The 15743-nt window shown below is 36.2% G+C and overlaps 1 protein-coding gene across 7 annotated transcripts in view; it reads left to right on the top strand.

The window, feature by feature from the left end:
- Positions 1-15743, top strand: part of NBEA (neurobeachin) — a 490542-nt gene that overhangs the window by 379817 nt on the left and 94982 nt on the right. For all 7 annotated transcript variants that reach the window (XM_065627071.1, XM_065627076.1, XM_065627075.1 and 4 more), the window contains 3 exons: positions 7535-7652; positions 8523-8625; positions 14142-14257. In XM_065627071.1, the coding sequence (XP_065483143.1) occupies positions 7535-7652; positions 8523-8625; positions 14142-14257 (337 nt within the window). The remainder of the gene's footprint in view (positions 1-7534; positions 7653-8522; positions 8626-14141; positions 14258-15743) is intronic.

Genomic DNA, 15743 nt, shown 5'->3' with positions numbered 1-15743 from the left:
CTGAGTGGGCATTGTTTTAATGGATACTGAGGCGTTACGCTGACCAGAGAAATTGAATTTAGAAAAGATTGGAGTGAACAGAACCTCATGCTTCAAGAAAAGGGGCCTCTTGAAAGCTTGAAAAAACATTGGAAGTAGAAGTATAAGCTGAGAAAATTTGGCAAGGAAGTAAAGCCCAAAACCACAAAAATAATATCTGCATTTTTTAGATCCCTGAAGAGGAGGAGAAAAATGAAGGAGGGGTGCCAATATTTATTTAAAGAAAAAGTTCTAAAAAAGATTTTTGAAACTGATGTGAATGGAGAAATTATAATGGCACATAATACTCAGCTCATCCTGCAGAGCGTAGTGTCACAAGAGCTACTCGGAGGAGAGTTTTTAAGGCTTACAAATAAAGAACGTTTTACACAGAAGAATGTTATAAGGAAGGGGAAAGGAGACCTTAATGTAAAGAGAAATAGAGAACATTTTACTAGACCAAAGTGTGCAAAGAAAAAATTGATGACATCATATTTTGTTGAGATTTGAGAAGTGTTTACTATGTGACTATGGGAATTGAGGCAGAAAGTATGTTCTTAAAATGTTTTAAACATATATTAAAAAAAAAAAGATAAAGTAGTAGGAGGACAATGAAACACTAGGATATTAAATTAACTTGAATTGTCCTTCCTCTCTATTTACATTCTCAGTTTCCCGTTTCAGAAAAGCAAAATGCAGGGTGCTTTATTGTTTGAACTTACCTGATTTTAAAATTTCCTAATAAATGTCTTCTTCATATATTTACATATCTTGACATGATATATCCCTTGTTACAGTGTGTGCATATTTTTCCACTAAATCTGAAAGTTGATCCTGTTCAGTACTTCATCAAACATTTTTCAATTATATAATGCTTGCTCAGTATGGTTTTTCATAAACTCTAAGAGTCTGGTTCCATGCCATTAATGTCTGTCATTTCACTCTGTATTTGAAATACATGAAGCAGTCATGCCGTCTGCCACGTACTTGTAGTGAGCTCCATGTTAGATGGCTCTGGAGAAGAAAGTTTGCTGTATGTGCACAGGGGCCATTTTTTTAACCTATGAAGACCTGCATTCAGAAATTCACATTTTCTTTGAAGCAAATGGTGATGGTAGCAAACACTTGTGGAAGGGAAATCCAAATCCCTGACAGGAGAGAAGGATTTTCAGTAATCATTTCCATGTGTTTGTGACCTCTAAAAGCATACAATCATGCTAAGCTATTTTATGAATACCTATTGTGTACCTGAGTCAGGTGCATAAGCAAGCTTCTGTGGCTGGCTCTAGAGAGCTCTCTCATGAAAAATCTATTCACTGTGATTTTTTTTCATGAAGTACTCCATGTTTTATCAGCAGGCATCTTAAGTATTGAGGTTGCAAATTTGGAAGCATCCCATAAGACACTGAGTTGGGGAATGTACAAGATAAATTCCATTAATTTTATGGTTACCAGGCTGTTATGAAATGGTTAATATGAAATCAACTGCTGCTTTGTGACTGAAGCATACTATTGCTTGCTGTTTCAAATATAACTTTAAAGGGTAGTAGTTTTTCCCACAATTATTATTTTTTTTTTCCCTTCCTTGACTTTCTTTTTTTTTTTTTTTTTTAGTTTCCTGCCTATTCATATTAAAAAAAATGTGGTGACTGCAAATTTAGATTTCAGCTTATGGACCTCTTAGCTCACTTTATGTAGAAAGTAGGAGATACAGTTTCCACCAGACAGTAGGGAGACAAAAGATCCAAGCAGAACCTTTTGGATAGTACATGGCCATCACAATTGTGTTTAGTTATTTTTCAGGATGGTAGTGTTTAGTTTACAATTGAATTTCCTTGTAAAAAACACTTTTTCAACCTCAGGAAAAATTAAATATTTGTTTGACAAGGATGGACAAGGGAGCTTCAGAGAGCTTCTCTTCTCTCCTTGGAAACTGCATTCACAGAAAAGTCTGTCATGAGAAACCATAAGCAAGATCCTGACCTGGAAACCTGGGACACCAAGGCTATTTTGCTTTTGTTCATTTTCATAATGTAGGTGTAGGGACTGAAGTGTAACTTAAATGAACCCGGATTTCTTCTTCTTGCCTTTTGTTCAAGGTTGAGATGCATGAGATAGACTCGTAGTTGGCAATTGCAGATAATCTGTGTTCTAACAGTTGGTGATGGTGAATGAAGCCCAAAATACAAACAAAAATCCTATTCGAGCTAAAGGACCACTATAAATGAGGATGACAAGGCTTTGAATCAAATTAAGAGATGAAGAGTTGCTTTGGGTTGGGCTATCAGGATGCAACAGCATTCCACTAGACCTTACTCAGTCAAGACAAATCTGTTCAAATGCGGAGTGAATGTTTTGAATGTAAAATAGGAAAGTTGAAGAAGTAGGAGGGATAAACTTACAAGGGGGAGAAAGGATAAATTCTTAGAAGTTCCTTGCATGTCCAAAGGAAAAGGAAAATTAAATAAGTACCACATGACTAAGAAAATATGCTGTATTGCCAAGTGACAGAGCCATCTAACAGATAGATGGGATTTTGATGTCTAAACTGAGGACATGCCGGAGCTCCCCTTAAGCACTGGATAAAACTGTCTATAAAATGTAAAAATACCTTCAATACCAAAATTACGGTATTATTGGAATCTCTTCTGGTCATTGATAAAGGAAAAGAAAATGTGTTTAATTTCAGGAAGTGGCTATCTTATTCAGAAAGCATGACTCTGAGGATCCTTTTCAGACTTCAAAGAAAATAATCTGTAGGAACTTTGGAATGTATTTCTGGAAATGCAGCAAAAAATGAGCCAGTTCTATTACACATAAGTACAAGGCAACGATGTCCCTTACTGCTCTTGTTGTTGCACATTATTAGTATAACAGGTAAAGAATAATAAAGGAAATCAGGGAATAAATGCTCTGAAAATAATAGTTAAAACAAACAAACGAACCAATTAAAAAACCCCCACATAACCTAACAACAAAGCTGTATTACATGTTAATGGATATACACATTTTGCACTAGATATCAATAAAACTTTGCAAAGGTTACGAATAGCAATTGATACGTTCATTGAGGAATCAGGTTAGAATTAAAATACCCTGAACCAGAAATCTGGTTCCAAAAGACAAATTTTGAATTCCCATTGAAAACAGTAGATTAAATTCACATCCATAGGCATTGATGAATCACTAAAAAGAGTTATTTTAAAAAAAGGAAAATATAGAGCAATAAGCAACAATTCTTTGCAACAGACTGGAGAAGTGACCATTCTTACCATAAAGTTAGTGACTGAGAATAGATAAGACTTATACCAGCTGCTTTCCTTGATTTTTTTATAACACCTGAATTTGTGATTATTTCAACTCCAGAAACAATAAGCAAAAGAAATATCCTTTTGCAGTGCTATGTCTGGTGTTGTGAGATACCAAAAAATGATATAAAGCAGCAAAAAATAATCCTTCATACTAAAGTGTTTCTCCAGTGGAGATAATCTATCAGGGATGCTAGCAGAATGGAAACTAACATTTCTAGTCTTCTGGTTAATGTAATACGTCAAAATTATGGCTGTTAATTAACAATTAATTCATTATCAACAATTGCATAATTAGTGAAGTAGGCTTATGATTAAAAATGTTCCAACTCTTAATGAAAAAAAAAGAAGAGATCTTGATCACATCAGAAATAAAATTAAAATAATGGAGCATTCATATTTGAGGCAAGTAGGAAAGCACTTCAGTAATGGTTTTGTTTCTTTTCCGTAGAGCTTTCCATCTGAACATCCCATGCTGTTTTAGCACTGTAATCTAAGTCAGTGTCACCAATACATGTTGTTTCATATTATGGAACCCTGAGATTTAAGGACTTCTCATTTCCACTGTTAGGGTGACAACTTCATCTTACTGCAATGCACCCAGGCAAATTTTAATTCTTTGTCTATCATCTGGGCAGCGCGCCCATTACTATCTTTAAAACGTACCCATATTTCTGAGTAAATGAAAAGGTTTTACAGGGAGAAATAAGCTTTAGACCAAATAATCTCAGCTGATATTAAAAATGAGAAGTGTGCTTACTTCAAATGTAGACATGGTTGGCTGGTTGGTTTTTATTTTATTAAAAACAGCTTATTTGGAACCTGTCTAGAATCCGGTGCTTAGTCATGAAGTTTCAGTTCTTAAGACACACCTAGAACAAAAAGTCTTCATGCTTGTATTTAGGAGAAAAACTCATAAAGCTATCAAAACAGAGAGCACTGACTTTAAATATAAAAACCAAGAAAATATTGGATGGAGCACATGGTATTTTTAGCTTCACATAACTAGGTAACATAATTTCAGTGTCTTTTGGTGAATGAAGTGGTCGTTTCCATGTCTTTCTGAGTAACAAAATATACAATATATGCAGTCTGTAAAAAATGTAGAATAGCCAGACCCTCATTCATGTCATGAGAAACTGAAATGCTAAAAATCATCCTGGAAGAAAAAAAAAAAATGTATAAACCTTTTAAAATATTCAAATTCAGAAAAAAAGAAATTATTTTGGCTCTTATAGCAACAAGAAAGAATCTTGCAACAATGTCAGTGATTTCTGCTGTAAATTGTAGATACCTAATAACGGTAGATTCCTTACAACAGAAGATTTAGTGCATCGCTTGGAAGTAGTGCTAGATGGATGTTATGTAGGATGACAAAAATGGGTAGTATAACTTGGACAGGAAAACAATACAAAAGAAATACTGAAATAATTGAGATGATTTGATAGCAACACGATAATCTGATATTTGTAGGACTAATAGACAGTTAAGAAGAGTGTAATTGTGGATGGTAATTGAATTATAGACTCCTTCCTTTCCTCTTATTTCCTACCCTTTCTACTGGTTTGCTGGAGTGCCATCATAAGTCATTCATTTCATAGTAGGGTGAATATACCTCTATGAAGTTATGATTATTTTATGCTGAGTAAGAAGAGGAGGAAGAAAAAGGCAACCAGTCTATGGTCAGTATAGAATGTGCTTTTAGTGTTGATCTATTAACTAAGCTGTGGTACATTTCGAGACATAAATGTATTACTGTGAATCATCTAGAATGTTAATACACGGGACGTAGTCGGTATTAAACGTTTTTCTTCAGAAGAAAACAGTAGAAACATTTCTGAAACAAAAAGTGATTTCCTGAAGAATGGTGTTTTGTCGAGGAACTAATTCTTTGGCAAATCTGCTGATTGCTGTAGATCTGGTTACAGCTATATAGGTTTCAAACTCCTCTCTCTGGGAGCCTGTTCTCATCTTTTAGCTTTTCAAACATGAATGTTTTCCTCCCTGTTTCCTCTCTATATCTTAAGAACCTGTGTATTTACAAAATTATGTATCAGATAGCAGCAGCATACATTCAAAGAAGGAGGTGCTGGAATCTTCACAGTCTTTGTTCTTAACCAATTGAATTTCACATACACGATACCAGCTGTATCCTAGCATCTGGTCTCAATGAAAGACTGAAGGAAGATTTTGTTTATTTAGCTTACCAAGGAGAAAGCTAAGCAGTAACTGGATCACAGTCTGTAATTACTGACACAAGGAAAGGTTATCTGATACTAGAAGACTCTCTAATCTCACAGACAAAGGTGTCATGAGATCTAGTAGCTGGAAGCTGGAGTCCACAGAGTTCGAAGTAAAAATGAAGTGCAGATTTTTAACACAAAGGTTAATTTACCATTGCAATAATTTAGCATATGAGGTAGTAATTCCACAGCTGCCCTATGACTGAATGGAGGGAGCATATAGTCTCCTGTGTGTGTCTGGGAGACCTCCAAAGAAATCAAGCCCCTTTCCTTCTCCAAGGCTGTGCTCGGTTAGTGTGGAGAGCTGAGGTGAACTGAACAGTACCACCAGCCACAGTGTTGCCGTAAGTCTCATCTGCAACTTCTTCCCATGTAGACAGCACAGGGGGCTCACTGTGTTCCTCTCTTCGGTTTCCATCAAGGCCAGAACTAACATTTCAGTGCTCTTCAGTGTGCTGAAGCACATTTTGTTGCTGTTGTTACTGTCATCTCTAAAATAGACGCATCATGGTTATGAGGAATAAGTTTTGGAGAACAAATTAACAGAAAACCATAGAGCTCTTTTAACACAAAGTGTTAAACTCAAATTAGCATTTTCATACGTGAAGACATGTTACTAACTTGAAGCCACATCAATGAAAAAACTGAAGGAATACAATTTCCATTACCTCAAGCATGAAGGATCGTTGACAGCAGCAACATATGGTCTCCCTAACATTTCCCTGTTCAGAAGTTGGGGGAGGTCATGGTTACAGAAAGCAAAGACCTCAACTGAGTGAGCAAAGCACTGCAAGCTGCTATACCAGTGGTGTCTGTGTACCTAATGGAGAACAGAGAAATTGAGTCTCTCCGGTCTGAAAACTTTGTTTTGCATTTTTGCATTTCCCTTTAGTGAAGCTGTTCCTTGTGTTTCTTTATTTCACGGGTACTGCAGCTCTCTCAGTAACTGCAGCCTAAGGGAAGGCAGAGTCTACAGGGCCTGGGAAATGCACTTGGGTGTAGTGAGGGGATGGTCTCCATCCCAAACCACTGACTCCTCGTAGGATGAAGTGCCGGAGTCCCAGCTATGGGCAGAGCCCATCTCAGCAGAGGTGATGGGCTGAAGGCAGCCTTCTAGCTGGTGAAGTGAATTGGGAAAGGGTTGTTCTACATCACATGATAGTGCTGTAATGATGATTCACAGATGAGAGAAGTTAATAAAGCTGATACCTAATTAAATTGTGTCTTTTTTGTCTGCTTTCCTGTATATCCAGAACAGTGAAGAAGGAGTGAAAAAGATTATTTAAGTATTAATATCTAGTCTTAGACCAATACCTTCAATTGAGAAACTGCCAAGTTGGAAAAGTAATGCTATTTTTTACCTATTTTATTTAAAAATATTTTCACATTAATTTTGAAATGCTAAAATACAAATTTTTAAATTTTGTTCATGGTTAGGGACATTAAATGTACTTAACTTTAGAAAAATTATCCTGTCGACATATTGTTGTAGCTAATTTCTGTATTTATTAGTGGAATTATAACCCTGAAATGGATGTGAATAGCAAGTTACTTTATTTTGGTTGTACTTTGCACGAGATAGCCTCAGAAGTACATCTGTTATCTGATGCATAACTGACAACCGTGTCATGCACACTGTTGGAAGAAAATACAGTTAAGCATAATTGCAACTGTGTCCATCACCTTGTGCTTGTTTGCAGAGTTTGTGGGGTTTTTTTAAGGAAAACAAGTTGAGGTGACTCATGAGAAATGGATCTTAGGAGTATCAGGTTATTGAACTTACTGATATTCTTCATTGTGCTTTTTAGAAACATTTAAGTTCATCTTTTAACTCACAGTTTTTAAGTGTTAAAGAGATGTGATTAACTTAACTGTACATCATTGATGGGCAAAATTCACTGTGTTCTTATGCAATATTTTAATGAAAACTCCTGCCAATACCTGTCACCTTGACTTTCTTTAAAGGTCCTTGCCTATACAGAAGGCCTTCATGGAAAATGGATGTTCAGTGAGATTCGGGCTGTTTTTTCAAGACGTTATCTTCTCCAGAACACAGCTTTGGAAGTGTTTATGGCAAACAGAAGTATGTATTTGTTTGTTTTGTTGCATAAAAGTGTGCTAGTAATTATTTTGTGTGTTATTTATTAATCTTAGAATTTAAACTCTGTGCTTCCTTTGATAAAATGCTTATGTCTGTGTTCAATAATGATTACTCTTGCATATATTCATTGCATTTCATATTAAAATCAATCACATAAGTCAATCTCACTGCTTTCTGTGCAACAGTGAGATTTGTTTATGGAAAAAGATCGTTGCAATTGGTAAATTCTTCAAATGATTGATAAGAAATGTACTTTTTCTATGATCTCACCCCTCCATTTTCTGTAAGTATTTTAGTGAAATGTCTTAAAGGAAATTTCCTTTTCTAATTATAAACTGAGTTAAAGTAAAAAGGACCAGATCGATACATGGATCCACTCAGTTTTCTGTATATGCTACTCTGACTCAGAGTTGAGTGTCTGGTGAGATGTGTCAGTAGGCTTTTGCCCTGAGAAGCTCCGATTCCAATTGGAGAGGGAATTAACAGTTTCTGGTCCTGTGTGCTTTAATGTACCAGTTAGAAGACCAAATGCCATGCCAACTGCTGAACAGCTTCCCAGCCTGATAAGAAGTTATCTGAGTTAATGGTAAGCTGAGGCTCCTCCAACATATGCTGCACTCAGGTCTTCTGCAGAAAGTTAGTGCCAAAACATTAACCAACGAATTATGCATAGGTATGAAATATGCCAGAGTAGAACACAATTGCTGTTTTAACTTGAATCCCCAGGAGGATTAGAGTGTAACTGACTCTCTTCCCAAACAAAAACCAAAGAATATTTTAAAAATATATGCAGGTGGAGAAACAGGCTTATGCAGATGGTTTACTAGTCCATATTCTCTCTTCTTCATTTAGCTTCTGTTATGTTTAATTTTCCTGACCAAGCAACGGTGAAAAAAGTTGTCTACAGCTTACCACGTGTTGGAGTAGGAACCAGCTATGGTTTGCCACAAGCCAGGTAATTTAATTAAAATAGTTTCTATATTTTGTGTTTATTATATTATACAAATGATGTTTTTAAACATGTCAATACTAAAACATTATTCCTGTCATAAAACTCTTTCTTAAGGTTAGTTTGAGAAACAATACCCTTTACTTCCTATATGGTATTGTAAATTAGATTTTTTTTGTTGTTGTTTTTAATCATTACAGGAAATAAACACCTTCTAGGAAAAAAAAACTTACACCTTTTCTCTTCAAAGTCTGGTTTTCAGTCAGGTTTTATAAACATATAGACAAATGTTCATCCTTGCTATTATTCAGGACATGGAACTAAATTTGACTAGGTTTTGTGTTTGCTGAATGAAAAACTGTTTTTTGGATATATTTTCCCACTTGCTTTTTATATGAATGTGGAGGGGGGTTTACTTCATTGCTCAGCAGTATAGTGGCTGTTTTGCTATTTCCAAATTTCTTCCATACGTTAGTATAATGTATTATTTTTCTTCTGTTTCCAAAATTAAAGAGGATATATATTTTGGAAGAGACCAACTAAGGTTCATTTTTAGAGATTTTCACATGCTACGGACGAGTACAGTTTTTATTATCTCATCCATATCAAAACAGCCTATGGTCAGAAATAAGGCTGGGAATTGTCAGATCCTATACTATAAAAGTATTAATCTTTCAGTGAAGAGTAAGATGATCTTCCTGTGTACTCTGAGTTGGGGGGGAAATTCGTGCCTCCAATTTTTGTTGTTGTTGTTTGTTTAGAAATGTCTGTTCAGACCTAAAATTGTTTTTGAGATCGTATCAGCGGAAGTTTTGTGAAAAATGTTTAGGTTCAGTGTTAATTTCCAGTCAAAATGAAAAAAGAATAGATAAATATAAGGGAGTGAGGAAAGAGCAGGAAATGCGCAAAATATGGTGCTTTGGATTCAGATCTCAGTTTGGGTTGACTTGGCAAAAAACTAATGACTTGATCATCAGTGTAATGTCTGGGATATGGTTTTGTCTTTCTTTAAATCATTTCCTACAAACTAAAACTTCATATTGTCCTTGTTTTATCCCAGTGCAGAATGTGGAAATTCTCTGAAGTGTCAAAGCATTTGTAGGACTGGAGAACTATTTTGTTCCCAGCTGAACATCATTCCTTCTCATGAGCTCAAGAGTCTCATGATGCCTAAGGCTTGATTTCCTTAATGTGCTGAAGTTCTTGGGCAAACTGCCAAAGTTCTCAAGTTTTCACTGAGATCAAGGGGAAGCTGGGGCATTTCTTTGGAAGGTGCATCTTGTTAATATTTGCATTGCTCTTCCAAATACTTAAATTAAAAGAACTGTTGTCTCTAAATGGAAAGTAATAGTATTCTTTTCTGAAATAAAAATAGCCACATGTTCTAGAACAAACAAAATGCAAATTTCTCAATCAGAATTTCAAATCTACAGTGACATTTTTTAGTGTTGAAATTCATATCCTTTGTGCATTATTCAGTGAATAATTGTCTGAAAAGTTTGTTGATATATAATTATTCAGAAAAGTTTCTGCTTCAATAGCGTATGCAGTTATTTCCATACCTTTTTGATTAGAGTTCAATTTGAATCAAAAATGGGCTTGTTAACCTTCAGAATAAATCTGGCATATGGTAGTGAAGTTGTTTTTCTTCCTTATTTTTGTGTAATCATGGTATGATTTATGCACAATAAAGACCCTGTAATCATGGTTTTTCCTTATTGTCTCCAGTAGAATTGCAGTGGAGTAACTGAGGGAAAATCTGGCTCTATAACTGCTCTCTAGTTATTCTTTTGTTGATGTTAGAATATAGTTTCCCTTCCTATGAATATGTTAGCTCTGGAATGCTAATTTTTGGAATTAAGCTTAGTTATATAACTAACATAAGGAAACATTACACTGATCAACCAAAAGGAGCTGCTATGCTGAGTAAAATGTTAGCCTTTTTATGACCAATTTTCCAGATTAAGCTGTACTTGACATTTTTTAAACAAAAGCAGATTTTTCTGGTTGTTTTGCTTAAGTTCTTTAGTTTTATTTTTCTAAGTAATATTTCCTCTCTGATACTAGTCTGATAAAAATGTCATCTAAAGGTAGTTAAATTAACATAAAGATTTGTGTTCATGATGGAGACATTCTGAAGGAATAAATTATTTTTAATGCAATACGTGGACTTTAAGTGCATTTCTGTTTTCATGGAGAAATCCTGTGATTAACAAAGATGGAAGGAAACAAAGAAAAAGCAGTATTGATGATCTTCTAATGGCACAAAGGATTAGAAGCAGGTGAACTGGTATCTCTTCCCTAGAGTCTTAGAGACCTGCTGTTCTGAGCAAGTCTCCAGTTTGCTTCTTTGCTACCTTTCCTGACAGCCTGTCTAATGCCCTGATTCAACAAAGCATTTGAGCCTGTGCTTAATGTTACAAAGAAGTAATGACATCCTTAAAATTAGTCACATGTTGAAGAGTTCAGTCTGATTTGGTAATCAAATTCATCTGTCTTTGATAAATGCATTTTCACTGTTCCTGAAACACGTTGCATTGATTGTAGTTTTCTTATGGCCTTGACATATGATACAATTGGGCAGACAGCACTGTGCCTTTTATTTAACTTATTTCTGCAGCTCCATATGATTCTATATAGGTAGAGTAATATCCGCATTTTTACAGCACTATCAGCAGACTGCTTTTTAGGGTTCTGACACCTCAGGTGTAATTTAATGATGAGTTTTTATTGAGGGTAACATCACAGCTTAGAAACCAACTGTGAGTTGACCATTTTGTAAGCAGAGATCAAAGAACTGGGAAAAGATACAGTTACAGTATCTTACTCCACCATTAACCATGTGCTAGCACCTTCTACTGAAATTCTGTGTGCTATTAGTTTGTTAGAGCTCCAGTTAAGAAAGATGGGAAATACAAATATTTTTTTTCTGAAATAAAACATGCATTTTGGCTGGTATGGTAACTATTTTGACATCATCTCAATGCTGCCACTTATTCCACATCAGTAGCCTGGTGATGGATTTGCAGATCTCAGTACAGCTGATTGCAGAGGTTGGATTTTGGGAAAAGACAAGGATAGGAAAACTAAGATTTGATGTCACAAAGCATAAAACTCCTTTTAGAGCTTTGATCAAAAGTGAATACTGATGAGTCTCTTGTCAGAAGCCAGTGACTTTCCCAAGCCTTTTTTAATTTTTTTTTTTTAAATTTTTTTTCTGAACAGGAGCAACATAATACAAAACGTCATGCAGGTGCTACAATTTTCACAAGATAATTAAAGATTCTTTGTATGAGACTGGATTGTAGCTAACTAAATTAAAAGTGATTGTGAAAGGGGGTGGGTCATGTTCCACGTACCGGATATATGACATCCCTTCCCTCAACAAAATGCCATGAAGTGTTTTCTAAACGTATTTAAAGGATATAAAACTTGAAAAATTGGATCATCCCTTCATACATCAGAGGGTCTTCTGCAATTTCCATTTTGAGTAGATATTTCACAGTTCTCTAGAAGCAAAGGAAGCACATTCATTTGTGCGCCTTCATATTGGTGATGGCATATCGAAAGAGAGAAATGGTGTGATCAAAGTTGGGTGGATTTAGCAAAACACAAAACAGTGGGTCTTCCTATGTTAACTGAAACAAGCAGGTGTGGAACCAATTTATTGTGCATAATTTTTTCCAGTCTGTGTTGAAATGACTGTGAATCTTTCAAACACCCTAGATATAGAGTAAATGAGGAGATTTTTTAGTATATTTTTATTTTGTGTAACATTCACTCAAAGCAGGCATCCAAATGCAAAGTCCAGCACTTGACAGTTCACAGATTTTTGAGACTCGCTGGGAGATTGTGGGTAATGTCTAAAAGCAGCTACTAAGCTGTACTGATGCATAAATGTTGTTTTGTCATGGGAGGAACAGAAAGTCTGTGACAAGAATGCTTTGTAGATTTAATGATCTCTTTATATTTTTATTTTCTGCATTTATTAATTTGTGCGTAGCATTAGTCATAGTTTACTGGGAACAATACATCTTTGAGAGTTCCAGTGTAAAAGTAACTGTTGTCCTATAAAATACAATATAAAGTATGATTACATCCAGATAATTCTTTAGATAAATTGTTCAGAAGAAGCATAATAGAAACAACTTAGCATTTTTTGTACTGTCTCCTGTGTGCTAGTAAAGTGTATCCACCATTGGCATCCTAGTGTCTACTATAAAATAAGCTACCCAAGCTGACAAGGCATTGTTGCTATTTTGGTTAAATACAGAGATTGAAAAAAAAAAAAAAAAGAAAGTGTACCTGCACTGGCATGGTCATTCTTGTATGCCCAATTTGTAAGTCTAAGTATAGCAGACATTGACAACCTACACATTGACAATTCAGACATATAATTATGACAAGTGTACACTCCAGTCACATACCAGTACTCATCCTTTCTGTGGAAATAGGGTCTAGTGAATGTGTACAAGTTTGTACCTGTATCTATAGAAGTAGATGATCTACGTTTTTGTAATCACTGCCCAGTTTGATACCTTGTATAGGACTTCATTTTAAGAAAAGACTCAGCATTCAGAGTCTAGAAATAGTACAGTGTGTTTAGTGTGCAACTGAAAGCTGCAGCATTGGGTGTTGCAGATCTTTTTCCTTTAATGCATTACTCTAGACTGAATCTAGTCTCCTATATTTTATCAACCGGGGCAGTATGTACTATGGGTAATTTAGAACTTGGTGCATGGTATTAGCTTATTGCAGTGTTGTCAAATTGAATATAGAAGAGCTGAAGTTTTCTGCTTTTCTCTTCCTTGGCACGGTAGTTTGGTTCTTTCTCCCTTATCCAGTCATGCAAGTTTTAGGAAATGTGTAGAAATTCAGTATCTTAGAAGCTTCTACTCCTCTTCCAGATTTGAATGAAATGCAGTTCAGAAGTTATTATGGAGAGACAGGCAGATGGACCTGTGAGCAGATAACTGAATAAACCTTTTTTTTTTTTTTTTTGGAAACTAGGCTAAAAATAGAAATCTCAAGGCTTACTGGGATACAGGGAAGGAAAATGGGTAGCTGACAATGGAGGAGGTGCACAAATTGCGGAATAAATATCTTCAACCTACGTGCCGGAAATATATGGCACTTCAATCTATCACTCACCTTAATGAACTTATCTCAATATATCCTTTTGAAACAGGGAAATGGTATTCCTCTTTTATTCCTGCTGGACAAGCCAGGCACCAGGAGGTCTGCAGTTTCCTTTACTTCTAGTCTTTTAACCAGATTCAGAATAAAATAAACCATAAAATATATTATTCTGAATTATTACAGTGCTGTAGTACTGGTAAAATAAAATATGGGTCTTAATTTTAGTAATTTCTCAAATAAGGGTAATAGTGTCTTCTTGACTTCATTAAAGAAAATAAAAAAGCCTTTGAGAGAATCTGAAATTAATCACAGTAATAACATTGCCCTACATCTTAACATTTAATGAGGCTCTTAAAAAATCATTCTTTAAATGTATTTCCTAGGAGAATCTCTCTGGCCACTCCCCGACAGCTTTATAAATCCTCCAACATGACTCAGCGCTGGCAGAGACGGGAGATATCTAACTTTGAATACTTGATGTTCCTCAACACTATAGCAGGTAAGGCTTCTGACTCTTTAATCCTTCATAATATGTTTATGTTTGTCAAAGTCTTAAGCACCGTGACTTGATAGAATACATTTATCCCTCTAGAATTCAACTGCAGCTCTGTGATAGATTCTGAAACACACACATATTAAATTTTATCAGAAAACACACAACCTATCACTGAGACTTTAGATTCATGTATTGTTGTGGAGGCTGTTACTTGCTCCCCTCCTGCCATTTCCTCTGCTGACAGCTTTGTCTGAAGCTTTATTAGAGTCAACAAACCATTGCCAGAGAGTGTCTGGAAATAATAATGGGAAAATGTAATTTCGCTACTTCATCATTCTCAGCAACAGCAACTAGACAGCAGAATAACAACAGTATTCTGCCTAGTACAGATGTCACCTGGATTGTGGTATGATTAGATTACAGCATCTTTTCTCGTTTAGTTCTTTGAGCTGAAATATAATATCAGATTAGGTATTTAAAATGAGAAATAACTGCCATAGACATCCATTCATTATTGACAAAAGAAGAGCTTTTCTGGCAAATGACGTTAATTAAACATTCACGATGGCATTATTCCTTTCACCTTTTCCTTTTTTATGTGTTAACTCCTCTGGTAATTTTAAATGTAAAAACCAGCAGTTTTCTACAGTACGTACGCAGATTTCCAGGAGGTTGTCTACTATTACGATTCCTGCCTGTAGCACACATGCTGCTTATGAACCTGCCTGTGGAGAGCCTTTCTCAGACATTTCACTCCAGTGAGCTTTAATTTGAAACCCAAATTAAATTCCACCAGGCATCACTTGGTACTCCAGTGTTACAACTCTCATTGTTACTTCATCCCGACTTTTATGCTTGGGGTTATCCTCAGGCCAGACAAAGGACAAGTGTAAGTATGAAACCCAAAGCTAGCACCCACTAATGCTGACCAGTCTGAGGACAGTCACTGCGTTCTTCCCAGTAGGCCAGTGGCAGAAATCAGGAGCTGTCAAACTCACTTTGAACCTTTAGGTTTTTGCCTCTGTGCCTATATGGTAGTCATCTTCCCTGCATCCAGTCTTACGGACATTAATAAATGTGTCATCAAATTATCCCAGTGTGATACAGAAGCGCTACCACTGAACAGCTGGAAATCTGAGGGCATGTTTACCTTGTGCAGTGGAGCACAAAGCAGAGTTCCTGAAGCTACTGGAGACCTAGGCTGGAAAGCCCATATGGTGCAGTCCCATGCAGGCTCACCAGCTCGGTTCCCAAGCATTATAGCCGCAGTCCCGCAGATCTCTGCCAAAGGAAGGAGCCCTGCTGAGCGTTTATTGCCTCTGGCGCTGCGCCACGAGAATGCAGCTACCCTGCTCTGGACACTGGCCGGCTTCCAGCCGCTGCGCTGCTCTCGCACATCCGCTGCCCTTCTGGTGATGAAGAAATGCAAGCAGAGCCTCGCAGGCTCCCTGACTGCCTCACCTGAACTTGGAAAGGTTTACTGGAGAGC

The sequence above is a fragment of the Caloenas nicobarica genome, chromosome 1 (assembly GCF_036013445.1).
Source record: "Caloenas nicobarica isolate bCalNic1 chromosome 1, bCalNic1.hap1, whole genome shotgun sequence".
NCBI lineage: Eukaryota > Metazoa > Chordata > Aves > Columbiformes > Columbidae > Caloenas > Caloenas nicobarica.
Note: the sequence above shows the minus strand (reverse complement) of the source record. Positions and strands in the feature narration are given on the sequence as shown.